This window comes from Loxodonta africana, chromosome 1, assembly GCF_030014295.1.
Source record: "Loxodonta africana isolate mLoxAfr1 chromosome 1, mLoxAfr1.hap2, whole genome shotgun sequence".
Taxonomy (NCBI): domain Eukaryota; kingdom Metazoa; phylum Chordata; class Mammalia; order Proboscidea; family Elephantidae; genus Loxodonta; species Loxodonta africana.
Window position 1 is genome coordinate 163,617,245 of NC_087342.1, and position 16,856 is coordinate 163,634,100.

The following is a 16,856-nucleotide window of genomic DNA, read 5'->3' on the forward strand; positions in this document are numbered from 1 at the left end:
AGAAGTATGAAGAAATCTGTCTTGGAAGAAGTACAGCCAGAACGCTCTTTAGAAGTGAGGATGGCAAGACTTTGTCTAACGTACTTTGGACATGTTATCAGGAGGGACCAGTCCCTGGAGAAGGACATCATGCTTGGTAAAGTACAGGGTCAGTGAAAAAGAGGAAGGTTCTCAACAAGATGGACCGACATAGTGGCTGCAACAATGGGCTCAAACATAGCAATGATTGTAAGAATGGCGCATGACCTCGCATTGTTTTGTTCTGTTGTACGTGGGGTCACTATGAGTTGGAACCGACTTGATGGCATCTAACAACATACACATATATATGTATGTATATATATTCATATTCAATAAAAGGCAAATTAACTCAATTCCTCAATGTAGTTTACATTTCTTTTGTGCTTTAAACACATTGGAAAGCAAAAGACATGTTCAGGGTATATAAAGTACAGTGCTTAAGTACAGTGTTGAGTAATCCAAAAGTAAAGTTCTAGAATGCAATATGAGAATACCAGGCATATATACACTTTGAGATTCTCAAATGTAGGAACCAGTTTATTGTTTAGAAAAGTAAAACTGTATATTGGTTTCTGACCAAATGTTAAACAGAGAAATTGTGGCCTTTAATTTCATTTGGCTTTATTTTACTGGAGACATTGATACAGTGGATATCTGTGGACTTTTATCTTCTCCAAAAAAAGAAAAGAACCATTGCTTTTGGTCAACAAATATTAAAACTGAGTTTACTGGGACAGTGTTAGCTCCTTATTAATGCACTCTCTAGCACTTTAATATACCCATAATGTAATGGTAACTGCCTTTTATAATGACAGGCTCAGGAGTTTCAAAGATTTTTAAGGGTCTTCTGAATCATTAAAAAATATGTATTTTTTCCAGCACAGTTCTAAAGCAAAATATGATTCATGTATTAAAATTCTTTGAATTTTGAAATTCATATGTGATGCATATGTAAAAGCTTTATCAATAAAATTATTTTAAATAACCATCACACCATATTTTCAGACCATGACCAAAACCAAGCTGCTTTTAAGTTCCAATTTGGTAGATTCAGGTCACTTTGGTGTGGGTCCCAATTGGCAATTTATTCACCTTTCCTTTTTTCTCTGTATTTTAGTTGCATTCATTGATTATTTCAATGTCTTATTGATTATTTCCTCTCTCTCTTTTCTCCCTCCTTTGCTGAATAAAAAAGTAAAAGTAGTTCAAGGTCACAACCCTTTCTGTGATTTAATCCAGCAGAGCAAGGCACTGCCAGCTCAGTCGCTGGGGTTCGACAAGACAATTTATTTATTCATCTGTCAGTAGAAGATGACACCTGTCTGGCATTTATCGTACAGATTTGCTGAAACTTTAATAAATAACAGAAAATACCTACAAAGATGATATGGGGAACTGGAATCCAACATGTTGAAGGGAAATATGTGTAAGAGAATTCCTTGATGCCAATGGAAATAGTATAAAACAAAGATTATAGCACTTTTACCAAACTGTCTTTTTCTTCTGAATTATAGACATAATAATGACTAGAACATAAGAAAGTGTAGAATTTCATGTATCTGAGAATTTTTTTTTTTAAATCCCTTCTCCCTTTTTTTTTTTTTTTAAAGTTGTCAGTTTTAACTTTCTGACATAATCAAATTTCTGTCACATGCTTATACTCTATGAGACTGTCAGCTGGAAAACATTGGAAAATAAGTGGAATCCTTTTTCAGGAGATGGTAATGTTAAAATAAAATGTGGATGGCATGAACAATACTATTGTAGTAAAGACCATATCAACGTGCTTTATCTGTTAGTAACAAGAAAATTTTTCAGAATACATCTAAGCTTGGGAAGGGGGAACATCAGTTTCTTTGGGTTTAGAAATCAAAATGTTATTAGGCTTAAAATTCATTGCTGGAGAAGAAATCCCATTATGCTTCTGCCATAATCTGTAATGGCTGAGCATAAAAAAAGTTTTTTTTTTTTTTTTTTTAGTCCTCACAGTGGGAAGACTACAGTTTGCTAAGAATTACTCATCACTAGTTCAATACTTTTCTTGTAAGAACTTTTTAAAAATTTCAGTTATTAGTAAATGATCCTCTTTTGTCTGACAAGGTAAGCATAAATGTCAACACTAGAGTGCACAATGGCTACTCAAAAGCAAATAATAAGAGACAAAAAAGCCCCAACACTCTCCTCTGATTCCCTTTCTAAAAATAAAACTTCTGGGTAAGTGATTACAAATTATTTATTTTGAAATAATTTATTCTGAAAGAGATGGTGCTCTTTTTAGAAAAGTCTGCCATATTTTTTTGCTATTATAAATAATGCAGTGATGAACACCTGTGAAATACATCTAGACAACACACTTATTTCCTCATGACCGGTTCCTAGGAATGGAATTACAACACCAAGGAGCAAGAATTTTTTAAAGTCCTTTTTCCTTTTTGATAGATACTGTTTAGCAGTGTTTTAGAATGTCCAATCCACAGCACTCTCACCAGTAATGAGAATTAGCCTTTTTTTAATTTCTGATAACTTAATAGGCTAAAAGATTGCTATTTTATGTTTCAATTCACATTGCTTTTTTTTTTTTTAATCACTGAGAAGGTTGAGTTTTTTCCCCCATATTTGTTAACAAATGTATTTCTCCCTCTGTGAGTTATTGTTTAATTGCCCTTTTTTCATTTTAAAACTGGAGTTTTCAATTTTATGATTTTTAAGAATAATTTTATTATTCTTCAGTCTATCATAATTGTGACAAATATGAAAACCTAGTTGGTTTGCTTTTAAAATTTTACATAGAAAGACAAGCATGTATTTTTATGTAGGCAAATCTACTCCTTTCCTTTTGTGATTTCTTCAATTTCTATAAGGATTTTTGTGTCTTTCCCACCCCTCCCCCACTTTAAAAACCTGAACATTACAGTTGGCTTTAATTCTCAATCAGATTGAAATTTATTTTGGTATATGCTATGAAATTAGAATCTAAGTCGGGTACTTTTTCAAAAAGTTATACAATTTACCCCCCAAAATTTGTTGAATAAATCAATAATTAATGATATTTCCCTTTTATTTGATTCACAGAGATGATAAGTGAGATAAGTGATAAGTGATAAGTGAGATGGGTCTGGATCAATGTATAGAAATTGTCGTGGTTGAGGTGGGGAAGAAGGCATTCCTGGCATACGAATAGCATGAGCGTCACAGGGGAGCAAAAGGGAAAGAAGCAGTTGGAGATAGACTATTCTTACTGCAACTTACACTGGAGCCAGGCTTGGCACAGTCTCAAAGGGCATGCTAAGGAACCTGACTTTATCATGCAGAGTTTTTTTGAATAGAAGAGAATAATGATATTTGTCCTACGTAGATAATGATTCATATAAATTATATATCAACTACTAGAATTTGCAATCAATATAGTTGTTGTTGCTGTTGAGTCGATTCTGACTCATGGCGACCCCATATTTGCATAGTACAACTGCTCCATGAGGTTTTCAAGGGAGTGTCTTTTCAGAAACAGATCTGTATTTTTGAGGAGCCTCTGAATGGGTTTGAGTTGCCAACCTTTCAGCCAGTAGTCGAGCGCTGAACCATTTGTGCCATTCAGGGGCTCCTGTTATCAATATCAAAATATCATTATTAATGAAAACTAACAATAACAGATATGAGTGGTAATCATAAAGACTGAAGTTATTAAGGATTTCATTTTACTTGGATCCACAATCAACACCCATGGAAGCAGCAGTCAAGAAACGTATTGCATTGGGCAAATCTGCTGCAAAAGATCTCTTTAAAGTGTTAAAAAGCAAATATAATTACTTCTTAGTAAAGACACAGGGTTGTTCCCTTCTTAAAAGCAGGGGCCATGTCTTAATTATCATTGTCTTCTTGCACCTAGCATAGTTACTAGGTACTAAATAGATACCTGCTTGACTGTTGAAGGTATGTGTTTAAGAATTATCAACAGAAATAAGTATACAACAGATAAGCTTCTAAATAAGAGAATATTGAAGACAAGCAAGAGAAAATGCAAGCAGTAAAGGAGGCAGAGAAGGAATTGCTGTAGAGCATGTACGAGAAAGGAAGGCATTATAAAGGATAGTACAAGAGAAAGAATGGACATTTACTTCTCAAATAAAAATTAAAATGAGGTAAAGTTTGTATATCAAAATTGTTTATTTTTGAAAACCTATATTTTGCAAATACCTAGAATTTAAATATGGTTTCTTCCCCCCAGTATCATATTAAATAATGTAATATTCACCTAATTATTCCTGAAAGAGACTCTACTATCACAGCCCAACTTGGAGTTGGCATTACTACAGGACTATATTAAACTGACTAGAGCTTTAACTGCAATTGAAAGAAGAGAATTTTTCCAGATGAATGTTGTGGCACAACGAATCATTTTTATAGGGCCTTTCTTGCCATGGTATTTTAACTCCCACCAAATAACTGGTGGGATTATGCAAATGAGATGATTGTGGCCCACCAAGGGGATTGGCTAGCTTGCTAACAATGCGTAAAGGTATATGGCATCCTTGTGGGGGTGGGGCCATGCAAATAAGGTATATGGGACCCTAACAAGGGGATTGGTCAGTTTTACTATCCCACTAGGCTTAAAAGAGAACCAATTCCAGAGCAGAAGGGGGACCTCACTACTACCAAGAAGAGATGGGAACAGAGTGCATCCTTTGGACCCAGGATCCATGCACTGAGAACCTCCTAGACTCAGGAAACAGAGAAAGCTGTAACACCAGAGGTGGCACAAGACAGTACGAAGCAGTGGCAGAGAAATGATGGCAGCAGAACCAGAAGACTGGCACGGGACAGCACAGTGGGCATCCCTGCTCACAGAGTAAGACAGTTACAGTGGGTATGCTGATCCACAGAGCAAGAGAGCTGAGCACCTTTGGGCAGGAAACACCCTAGTGGAGTGGGGTGCCTCCAGGCACTTGTTGGCAGAAAAAGGCTTGCTGACCCACAGAGAGCTAAGCACCTTCGGGTTGAGGGCCACTGGCAGAATGGGGTATCTCTGGGTGCTTACTGGCAGAGCTAAAGGGCTTTGTAACACTTGCCTGGGCAGGGCAGAGGCTGGGCCAAGGGGCCGAGGGCCAAAGACAGGCCTGCCTGCAGATATGGCTGTATATAAAAACTGTATACTGAGTCGTTTCTAATCCTGAGTTGCAACCTGTTATTTCACTAATAAACCCAATAACTGTGAGTATAGTCTGTGGGTTCTGTGTGGCCACTACAATGAATTATCGAACACAGCAAAGAAGTAGAGAATGCTGTAGGAGTGACAGTTGGTGTCAGAATTGGTAAAAAGATTGGAGAAAGGAGGCATGTCTGACCTCTGCCTCACAGGAATCAGCCTTGGGCTGATGTTGATTCCCTCCTCCAAGTTAGAGTAGGTCAGATGCCCCCACCATGCCATTTTTACATATACTCCCAGTAAAACAGCCAATTTGACTTGTCTGAATTTTCTCTCAACCCAATGGCTGTCTAGTTGTTTTACAGTTTACTGCTTAGTCCCAAAAGAAAGAACGTTTTTCTCACTAACACAGCTTTGTCAAGCCCAAATTTCTAATTCAAAGAAGTGCTAATCCATTTGCAAAGCATCTTAGTGAAGGAGTAATCATTCAGCCATAATCACTATTACTAATCATAATTACTTTAGGAATCACTAAGTGGTTTTTAACCAACATAAATAGATGAGCACTCTCAGGAGCAGACGCTGGTCTGGAAGCCAGGGTAAGGTCTCATTAAAGAATCTTAGTGTGTGTTTATTTGAATGTAGGATGACGTGGCAGTGGGGAATTACTTTTATAGACTTTGTCACTCCCCTGTGGTACTCTAAAACCCAGAGCCACAGCTTCTAGTAAAATGTTAACATGTGAAGAATGGGAGAAGGGCAAAATGGAACAAGAGAGTAGGGGCAGAATTACCTAAGAGAGCAAACTCAAAAAATGCTATTGGCATCAAGGATACCGAGATTTCTCAAAAAAAGCTGCCACATGTTCTTGTTTAAAAACGCAGCAACAAAACTCACCAAGGACACATGCTAAGATAAGGAAATTTGTAACCACAATGGAAGCAAGACCCTGTGCTCTTGTTTATTCCTCCCAACAATCAATAAAGAAACACAAAGCTTCCCAGTGAGTCCAATAAGGCTAGCCCTTCTGACAGTCATAGAGGGACTGAATGCTCAGAACCCTCAAAAATGTAAAGGCTGTCTAGAGTAAGGCACGTATGAAGGAAAGACAAAAGGAAAAAAAAAAAAAAACAACGAAATTTAAAACAACAAAAAACTTAGCTAGAGCAAGATCAGATAGATATGTTCTAACATATATCCCTTAAATTCATATAACTGGCAAGCATTTACATACTAATTATCTAATTACCAGATCCTCTGACTAACCCTGTAAAGGTAAATAGGGCAGGTATCATTATACCTTTTTTATGAATGAGTAATCTGACGTTTAGATAAGATACATGACTTACCACTTACACACAAGAAGTTCAAATGGCCACCCTGAGATTTCAGCCCATCTCCTAAATGCTAATATTATTCATTCCACCACACCATGGCTGCTTCAGTCTGTTGATGACGACACCTGTCTATATTTACAGGTCTTTTCCACCTCCTCAGTAGGGTCCTTCCTACCTCCTCAGTTTCAGCTGATGACCTTGCTTCTTTATGAAAAAAAAATTAAAGCAAACAGAAGAGAATTTCCTCATATCTACCACCTAGTACTAATGTCCTTTTACCTGTACCCCAAATACTTTGTCTTTTCTCATGTTATGATGGTTAACTATCTCCACTTCTACCTAAGGCCAATTCTTTTACTTATGCATTGATTCCCATTTCCCTTTTGCTTTCTTCAAGTGTTTGCTCTCTGCTGTATCAATTTTTCCTTCTTTATAGGATCATTTTAATTAGCATACAAATATGCTGTAACATCTTAAAAAAGAAAACAAACTCTGACCTCATATCACCTCTCTGAGCTCCATACAAGAATTAGCTGAATTTGCTGTTGCCATTTCCTCAAAATTCTTTCTCTCGAGTACACTTTTGTCTCTACCATTCCTACTGAAATTACTCATTAAAGATACCAAGGATCTCCATCTCATAAAGTAGAAACATTAATCTCAGCTTTCACCTAACTCCATATTTTATCAGCCTTTAACTTAGTTGATCACCATCCCTTCCTTGAGATATTTTCCTCCTGTCGACTTCTGGGGCAATGCACTCTGCTGGTGTTCTTTCTAGCTTGCTGAGTCTCACTTTTGGTTTCCTTTGCTGGCCCTCCTCCTCCTCTCTCCAGCCTCTACATGCTAGAGCTCCCGGAGCTCAATCTTCACATCTCTGGTCAATACTCACATATTTTTTCAATTGTTCCAATAATGTTAAAAAAAAAAAATAATAACGTATTTTATATATATTTTTTTCTTGTCTGGGATCCATTCTAGGATTATACATTGCATTTATCTGTCATTTATTTGTTGCTGTTGTTAGTTGCTGTTGAATCGGTTCTGACACAGCCACCTCATGTACAGCAGAATGAAACACTGCCTGGTTCTATACCATCTTCACAGTTGTTGGTATGTTAGAGCCTATAGCTGCAACAATGGGCTTAAACATACCAACTGTGAGTAAATTATGAGAATACAAGGTTCATAAGTGCTGGACTTCCTCAGCTTAGTTCACTGCTGTATCTTCCAAGCCTGAAACATGGCATGTGCCCAATAAATATTATTAAATATAATAATTGCTAGTATTTACTGAGGATTTATCATGAACACAGGACTGTTCTAAGTTCTTTACCTGTATGAACTAATTTGATCTTCCTAACAATCCTATGAGGTAATTGTTATTATTATTACCTCAATTAAATACATGAGGAAACCGAGGCTCAGAGGTTAAGTAACTTGTCCAAGGTCACATAGCTAGAAAGTGGCAGAGTTGGGATTTGAACCTCTACATTTTGATTCTAGAGCTCATAACCACTAAATCTACATGAGCAGAAAAACAATTATTATATCCTGAGTGAACTGATTTCACTGAATTTATAGATATGCTCACTATGCAAAATTTCCTTCACTTCAGATGGCTTGGTCCTTTGTAATCCTATGGAATATGAGAACTGGTTAAAGCTAGTCGTCACTCAAAGAAAGAAACTCTTTATAATGTAATATAGCTCAAATGAAAAGCTAATGAAATGTGAGGCTATGCACACTTGGTGGTGCTATCACAAAAGTCATAGTTCTGGAATTATTTTGCACCTAGAATACAGGCTCTTGTCTTTAAAATAGAAAGACTATAAAAATAAGTAATTAGACAAATTAAATGAGGAGAAATTGACTTATGAGAGAAGGATCTGGATCTAAATCTGTATATGGACTACATAATGGCTAAGGTATGGGGATGACTGGTCATCTGATAACAACTAATGAGATGAGAGAGCAATTATTTAATGAAGTATAAAGAAACATATCCCATAATAACAAATTAAGGGAAGGTCATTGTACTGTTTTCATTAAAAAAAAAAAAAAAAGCTTATAAAGGTAACAAAATGAGATTCAGTAAACCAAAGGGATGGCTAAACATAATGACTTGCTTTTAACTTTAGAAAAATTTATCCAAAACTGTGGACAGTTTTTTCTTTTCTTTTCTTTTCTTTTCTTAGTACACAGTATTTCTCTATGTTGTTAAATAAAGAAAAGGCCTGGCATGTTAGTGAACATAAAAGGCTGTTTGTCTCTCAGTACTAAAGGGCATTTCTGTGATTGTTCTTTCCTTTTAAAATTCCATGTTTTAAACTAATGTAATATTGTAGAACTCTGCTTATTCAAGTAGAGGTTAGGGAGGATGCTAGGCTGTTAAGTTTTGCTTTTGCTCTGCTACACAAAAATGATACTGAAGCACATTCGGCTGGCCTCAAATATTGGAAATGATTACATTCTCTTATCTTCTCTGTTTTGTGAGGATAAAAGGCAGGTTGGTGTGTTTTTTAGTATAAACATTGTTTTGGCATTATCTGTATTGGGAACATTTTTACGGCAGGAACCATGAACCCTTTGAAACAGTTCTGCTTACAATTATTAATGGAGGAAGGAGCTAAAATTGATTTCTGAACTGATGCACCTGTTGGATCAATGAAAACTTAACAATAATTTTAGAGTACTTAACTATTGGGATAAAACCAGAAACATTTTAAGCAGCAATCAATTTCTAGTATATTAAAATTATATTTAAAAATGTTTTGCCCAATATTAAAATTTCCATTTCTTTTTAAAATCTAAACAATGTTCTATTTATTCAAAGCAGAGCAACAAAATGGTTAGAATTCAGGGAAGAAATTTTCTTTCTAGCAAAGTAATAATTTTAAATATTATTTTCATTACAAAATCATTATTGTTTTTCCCAACATGACTGTATGTGTATTGACAATTCTAAACAGTTACGGCATCATTACGTTAGAGAGTTGCTACTAATGATAAAATATTTTCAAAAATGAATAATGCTTTACTTTCCCATATGATTCATGATAGGGTTCCCAGAAAGCAAACGACCCTGGAGTTTTAGAAATATGACTTAATTTATACGAAGATTATATCTGCCAAAAAAAAAAAAAATTAAATGGAATCTCCCTTTACAAATACTTCTATTTCACCCCCCAGGAGCTTGGTGATCTAATTCTGCCCATGGACCAGGCTGGTAACTCTGACTTTTGGGGAGGATGATGTCAGCAAGTCTTTTGCCTTGAATGCTATAAGGAATAAACACCTCCCATACATACCAAAAAACCAAATCAAACCCATTGCTGTCAAGTTGGTTCCAACTCATAGTGACCCTAAAGGACAGAATAGAACTGCCCCATAGGGTTTCCAGGGAATGCCTAGTGGATTTGAACTGCCAAACTTTTGGTTAGCAGTTGTAGCTTTTAACAACTACGCCACCAAGGTTTCCTCCCATACGTAGGTAAAGCTATTCTAAACAGCAACAGCAGATAGAGACAGGTATATTCAGCACCAGCTTCGTCCTTTGTTTCTATTAGGCTCTTTCAGCTCTAGTACAAATCTCTTTAAAAAAATACGGTTCTGTCTTACACTTCTTTGGTATTCTCCCAAGTGCACTGTGTATTACCACATAACATTCAGCAAGTCTTAATAAATGTTGACAAGCCAAAGTATTTTTTTACAGATCGCTTAGGCCAGGAAGGTTAAACGTGCATCCTTTTATGTACCTTGGTTTGTAAATTTAAATAAAAAGGCAAAATAAGATGCAAAAAGAGAAAAAGAAAAATAGGAATTAGCAAAGGGAAGAGGGAAAGGACATTTAAAAGGCCACTGGGACACGAAAGATCTAATTCCAATTCTGCCTCTTTCCTGGTGGGACCTCAGCTTTATATTTCCACACTAACTGTGTTCTCCTGAGAAAAGCTAGTTTTAAGAAAAAAAATTTTTAACGAGAAAATTAAAGTAGGTGGTAATGGAAAAAATATTGTCTATTCATACTTTGGTATCTAAACTCATTTCTTAATTAAGAACCCAATTTAATTACCAACTTTTAGAATTACCAACCTTTAGAATTGATAGTACTTATTTTATGAGACAGTTCAGGGAACCAAAGGTAATTATAAAAAAAGAAAATTTAAAAGGGACAAGTTCCAGGCAATATTGCAAATACATTTTATCCTCATGGGAACACAATCAGGTTAAAAACCTTTAGGGTAATTTACTAAATGACAACAGGCATATTTGAGATTGAGGCCCTATACCAGGAAAATATTTCATTTTTCCCTATACTGAGGAAAGCTTATAAGTATAGAAAGTTAGGAGAGGCTAAGAAATTACGGAGAACAGGGAAAGTCTCAAGGGAAAGAGACTAAGAGAAATAGAAAGATTTTTTTTTAAGACATTTGCCATCTGTGCCTCTCAAAAAGATGCCAGGCAGCTCCCCAGCCTATGGGTTGGGGAAGCTCTTCTCACAAACCCTGGAAGATATCCCATTAGGTTTCCCCACTAGGAAGATAATAAAGAGTAGCAGATGGGATCCTGTGACTGGCAGGAGGTTATTTGGAAATGGAAGGCCATGAGGTTGGTGGTGTTCACTGTTACTCAGTTAACCTTTCCTTCCCTTCATTTTTCTTTTAACGAACTCTCTAATTTTACATGCTGAGTTCTCTACCAATACTATTCATATCTGGCTTGTCTTTTTTATTTATTCAGTTTTCAATTTTTCTCTCTCTCTTTTAAAGTCTTTGCTTATTTTTCCAACCTCATATGTTTGAGAAAGGTACTTTTGTAATTTTCTACCAAAAGATTTGTAGTTGTGCCCCAAACTGAACAAAATTAATGCATTAAAAATACCGTAGTACTGCAAATTTCTGTATATGGGCAAAGAATAAGCGTGCTTTTAAAGAAAGCAGTACAGAGATCTGCCAAACCTGGAAACTTACTAATATATAAAAATATTACTGCTCTAGTACTTTTCTAAATTTGGAACAGTTCTATTTTACATTGACATGTGAAACCCATACTTATAGTCAATATCTACAGTTTTGTAGAAAAATAAGAATCTCACAACTCTTCAAATTGGATATTTGATATATAAATACATTTCTGTGTAGTCACAAGAACCATAACAACTCAGTATATTAAAAAATTTACTGAAAGTGCTAGAGACAGAACACATTTGGGGCATATTTTGCTTTCTTTCAAAGCTATTAATATTCCAGAAAGCATATTTCAAAGATCTTTTTAAGGAAATAAATTTGCCCTAACTACAAAAGCTTTTCATTTCTATTACTGTTTTAAAATAGGCTAACTTCTACAAGCCCACTGAACATATCAAAGCATGATTCTGGTTTGCATGACGACAGGCATTTTCTACTCTAGACTTGAGCTTTCAGTGCCAACATCATTAAGGGATTCTTCAAATTATGTTTCAAATGTCATTTTCCCTCAGGATTTTCACTTATATCTAATTAGACTACTTACTCCATGCCATGTAATCCCTGTTGCCAAAACTGCTAAATGCTTCAATAGGAGGAGGGCATCAATAGAGCAAGACAGATGTAATGTCACTGGTTAATAATAGAGGTGTGAAGCAGCTGCCTTAATTATGAAGCTTATTAATTCATGGTGTTAAAAAAAAAACTTGGCGGAAGTTCTTATAAAATACCTAACTTTTTCAAAATAGCATCAGTGTGTTTAAAACTTAAAATATATGTCTTCAACGAGGAATCCTGAAATAATTATTTGTTAGTAATTAACATCTGCATTTAAGTACCTATTATTCTAGGTTTCAAGGTCACATAGAATTTTAAAAGTTTTTTAATTTGCTTTTTATATGGATATAGCTGTACATATCAGTGCTTTAAAATTTTTTATATCTGGAATTAAACCTCAGGTTACAGATAGAATATGTCTAGGAGAGGAAGTAAGGTATAGGGCAAAGAGATCTGAACACTTATTTTCTGTTGGACCTGGTACAATTTAACCTCCTTAAACTTCAATTTTGTTATCTGTGTGGAAACCCTGGTGGCATAGTGGTTAAAGTGCTACGGCTGCCAAACAAAGGGTCGGCAGGTCGAATCCGCCAGGCGGCCCGTGGAAACTCTATGGGGCAGTTCTACTCTGTCCTGTAGGGTCGCTATGGGTAGGAATCGACTTGATGGCACTGGGTTTGGTTTTGTTTTTTCGGTATTAACATTTACCATGAAACATGTTAGAGGATTATAAATAATGCATATAAAATGCCTGGGATGTAGTCAGTGCTCAATAAAAGGCTGTTAGTACTATTTTTTAATGTAATAAAAAGTTGATGTATTGGAAAGACAAGGTTTATATAACGGGATTACTATTTCAGAATAAAATTAATGGAGAGTTTCAATAATCTTTGGTCTATTTCACTGTCATTTAAAGACAATGAAATCTAAAAATGTAAGTCAGGCACAGTTTAACTTTTTAACAATAAAGAGTAAGTACATACAGACTTCTCAAAAGAGGTACCATGAGAGAAAAAATAAACAAACGTTAATTGAAGTGTGTTTTATTTTTTCAGAGTTGATTGGAATAAAGGTTCTTATATTATGGAATAATATCAACAGGAATTTGTACCTGAAAGTACAACAGTTTGCCAAATTAAAAACAATAAAAACCCCCAATATTCTGAATGATAAAAAATGTTCCTAAATATTTTAGACAGCCAACAGAACAACTAGTGCAAATGCCACACAGGTCCAGTCCTAATCCCTGTTCCTTGGTGCCTAACTCAATGATCATCACACCAAATATGAGAACATGTCCACCTTCTCCTTTAATTATGTAGTAGTTTCATCACTAACAAATCCACTCCAGTCCTTTTTGAATTTACATATTTTTTTGGCCTATATTCTATCACCTGAAGTAATAAATCCTCTGAGTTTATTGCTTGCAGGACCAGATGGAACTTCCTACTAACTGAAAACGTACTGTGTTCAAGATCCAAAGAATGCTTCCATTCATACTCTTTGATTTTAATTTCAGCTCACTGGTCAAAGCCTTTGCCTTTCTAGACTGAAATGCCCTAATTGTAAGTCTTCTATTGTCTGAGTAGCTTCCTTTGGGCCTATTTAGACTTTCTCCATGACGTCCTTTTGATACAGGGCCACCAGAAATGTATATAGCAAATCTCCCCCATGAGGAAGATTAACATGAAGGACAAAATATTATTTCCTGTTTTGTTTTTAGATACACTTTTTTGATGATGGGCAACATTCTGCTGCCATTCGTGGAGTATGCTGAGCTGATGTCCTCCAACAGTGGAAACATGCAAGTCTTTTCCATGGTTTATTACCATGAGCATAGTTTATATATACTATCAATGCACATACACAAATATATACACATATAGTATATGTATACATATATAAGAAGTTTCTCATTTTTGTTCACTGTTCTACCTCCTGTACCTAGAAAATGACTTATATATTGTAGGCACACAATAAATATTTTTGGGTGAATCAATATACGACTGTGAGTAGAAAGGTGACAGATGGAACTTAAAATGGACAAATGTAGGGTAAAACATTAAAGATAAAAGCTCTAAGTTATACACACTTCAGTATACCCTTAAGATATTTCTTTAGACAATTTAATTTAGCTTAGCTCCTTACTATTTGGAAGAGTTTAGTTTCATCTGTACACCAGAAATTTCCTGTTGTCTCCAACCTCCAGTCAAAAGGGTGACACTGTCAATATAATACTATTCTGCAAACTACCAGGCTGACCCTAGCCATCCTACAGACAGAAGAAGAAAAAGGCTAGAATTTAGAAAATTGGGCATAAATGGGCCTAACATATGGAATTTTTACCAGACCTGACAACCTTCTGCTAGGAAATACTGAGGGAAGCAGCAGCTTATAGTGGCAAAAAACACTATCAAAGAAAGCATATGAAGAGGTGGCCTGATTAAATATTTTCTCTTTTACATGCTAAAGAAAAGGTCTTTTCTTGTAAATATCACAAAGGAAATAAAATTGTATATCCCTGTTTAAAAAGAATCTCTCATTCTAACTTCAGAAAAGTTGACAGTAATATGGAAAATGCTTAGATAAAGGGTAAGAATTCCAGTTCACTTAAATAAAAGGAAAACAAAAACAAAAACAAAACCCTACAGCTAAGATTGAAATTCCAGATACACACTTTCTCTCAAAGAAGGCAGGTCTAAAAGAAGGTAACAATCATCAGTTATGAATATATATGATCAAGAGATAATCACTTGATAACATGTTTTGATGTTAATTGGAGAGAAATAATAAGTTTATATATTTTTAAATGTTTGGTGAAAGTTAATCAATGTTTTAATATTTTCTTACTCTCTGGTTGCCTACTAGTTTATTTTCTCTGTGCCAACAATGATCACCTTGCAATATATTCTGAGAGTCTAAAAGAAAACTATGAACACAATTTCTACACTAACATTAATACCCAAGAAAACAAAAACTAAAGACAAATATGTAGAATACTAAAATAATGAAATAAGAAATTATGAAAAAAAATTTCATATGCTGCCAAAATTAAATTTATGAAAATATTATAGTGAGTTCAAATCAATACTCAAGAGAAGAGAAGCTTTTCAGTCGTGATCTTCTCAGAATACTAAACATTTCCAGAAATTAAAAAAAAAAAAGTTTAAAATGACTTCAGAAACATCAATGAGACATCTTAGTAAAAGAAGATGCTGATAGTGGATAAAGTTTTGATACTATACTAAATTGCTAAAAAACATAATGAATTTTATTAGGTATTATAGTAGCAAAAAATAATGATAATAGAAATAGGTCTCTGAAACACAAATGCTATCCCCAATGCTTTTCTTTGCTCTGCACTGCTCCCTATAGCTCATCCTGCACCCTGTAGCCCCAATATGACTGCTTTTTTCTCCTCATCTCAAAATCACGAGAAGCTTAATATGTGTTTCTGGAAGTGAGAGAAGGGAAGAAACCAAGGCTCTGTGGGTCATTTAGGAGTCTGTGGCGTGGTCACAAAAAATATTCAAAAACACTTCTCAATTAAGAAAAACAATGTCTAGCGATTACATTATAATTGCAACCCAATAACATCCCAGAACTCACACTCAGGATGGAAAGCAATTCTTCAACACTGCATTCTGGTTTCAAATGCTCCTTGAACATTTTAACTGTTTGGTGCTTCAAATAGTAATAGGAGGCAATTCGGCCATATGTCCGAGTTTCAATGCTCCGATTATCCTATTTCAAAAGAAAGATAAAATGACATAAATAAAAATACAACAGAAGTATGTAAATTAATAAAATGAATAATCCATACTGCAGATTATTATTGCAACAACTTTGATAATGATTTTAGTTATCATTAGAAGCAAAAATCTTACTGTTAAAAAGCTAGGCAATCTTTACAACTGGAATATATATGCTGAATCTTACCTCTCCAATTTTAATACAGTAGGAATGTTCCAACTCAACCAGGGACTTTTCAACCAGATTAGATAGAAATTTGTTCACAGAATCATGGCTCACATCACCCAAACTGTAGTAGCTAAAAAAAAGCAAGGTTATTATTTGTTTTAAGACATTTTCTATTAAAACTATCACCTCAGTTTCATATTGTCCTTTTCAGAATTTCAAAAACATTACATTTACAGCAAATCAAAGAAATGAAGCAACTGCAATTACCATTTCTATTTTACATATCAAAAGCCCCATATGAAGGTAAGTTCACATTGATGGACAATGATAATTTATTAAAAATATGTAAGATAAGCAGATAAAATTCTGCATCACCTCAAAAAAATACTAACTCCAGTGTTAAAACTGGCATTACTTAAATTTACACATCTACACTAAAATTACACACTGAATTTAGAAATTCTTTGATATACAGAATTTTCCTTTCATGTATAAAACCCATCCACAAATCAAAATATCAAACCCACTGATGTTGAGTTGATTCTGACTCATAGTGACCCTATAAGACAAGGCAGACTGTCCCATACGGTTTTAAAGGCTATAAGTCTTTACCGAAGCAGATCGCCACATCTTTCTCCTGTGGAGTGGATGATAGGTTTGAACCACTGACCTTTTGGTTAGCAGCCAAGTGCTTAACCACTGTACCACCAGGGCTCCTTAAAACCCATCCCCAGTAACTTCGAAATGCTCAAAGAAGCACTGATTTGCAAGGTAGATGAGTTCTTTTAGGAAATTTAGTCAATTTTTGCTCCCTTAGTGCCAAAGGAATAAATGTCATCCTAATGAGAAGGACGTCTTGCTTGGCAAAGTAGAGGGTCAGCAAAAGACAGGAAGACCCTCAACAAGATG

General features: G+C 35.1%; 1 protein-coding gene across 6 annotated transcripts in view; it reads right to left on the reverse strand.

The window, feature by feature from the left end:
- ASCC3 (activating signal cointegrator 1 complex subunit 3) overlaps positions 1–16,856 on the reverse strand; it is a 412,820-nt gene that overhangs the window by 73,240 nt on the left and 322,724 nt on the right. For all 6 annotated transcript variants that reach the window (XM_064289237.1, XM_064289246.1, XM_064289242.1 and 3 more), the window contains 2 exons: positions 15,966–16,077; positions 15,636–15,770 (listed from right to left, as the gene is read on the reverse strand). In XM_064289237.1, coding sequence (XP_064145307.1) covers positions 15,636–15,770; positions 15,966–16,077 — 247 coding nt within the window. The remainder of the gene's footprint in view (positions 1–15,635; positions 15,771–15,965; positions 16,078–16,856) is intronic.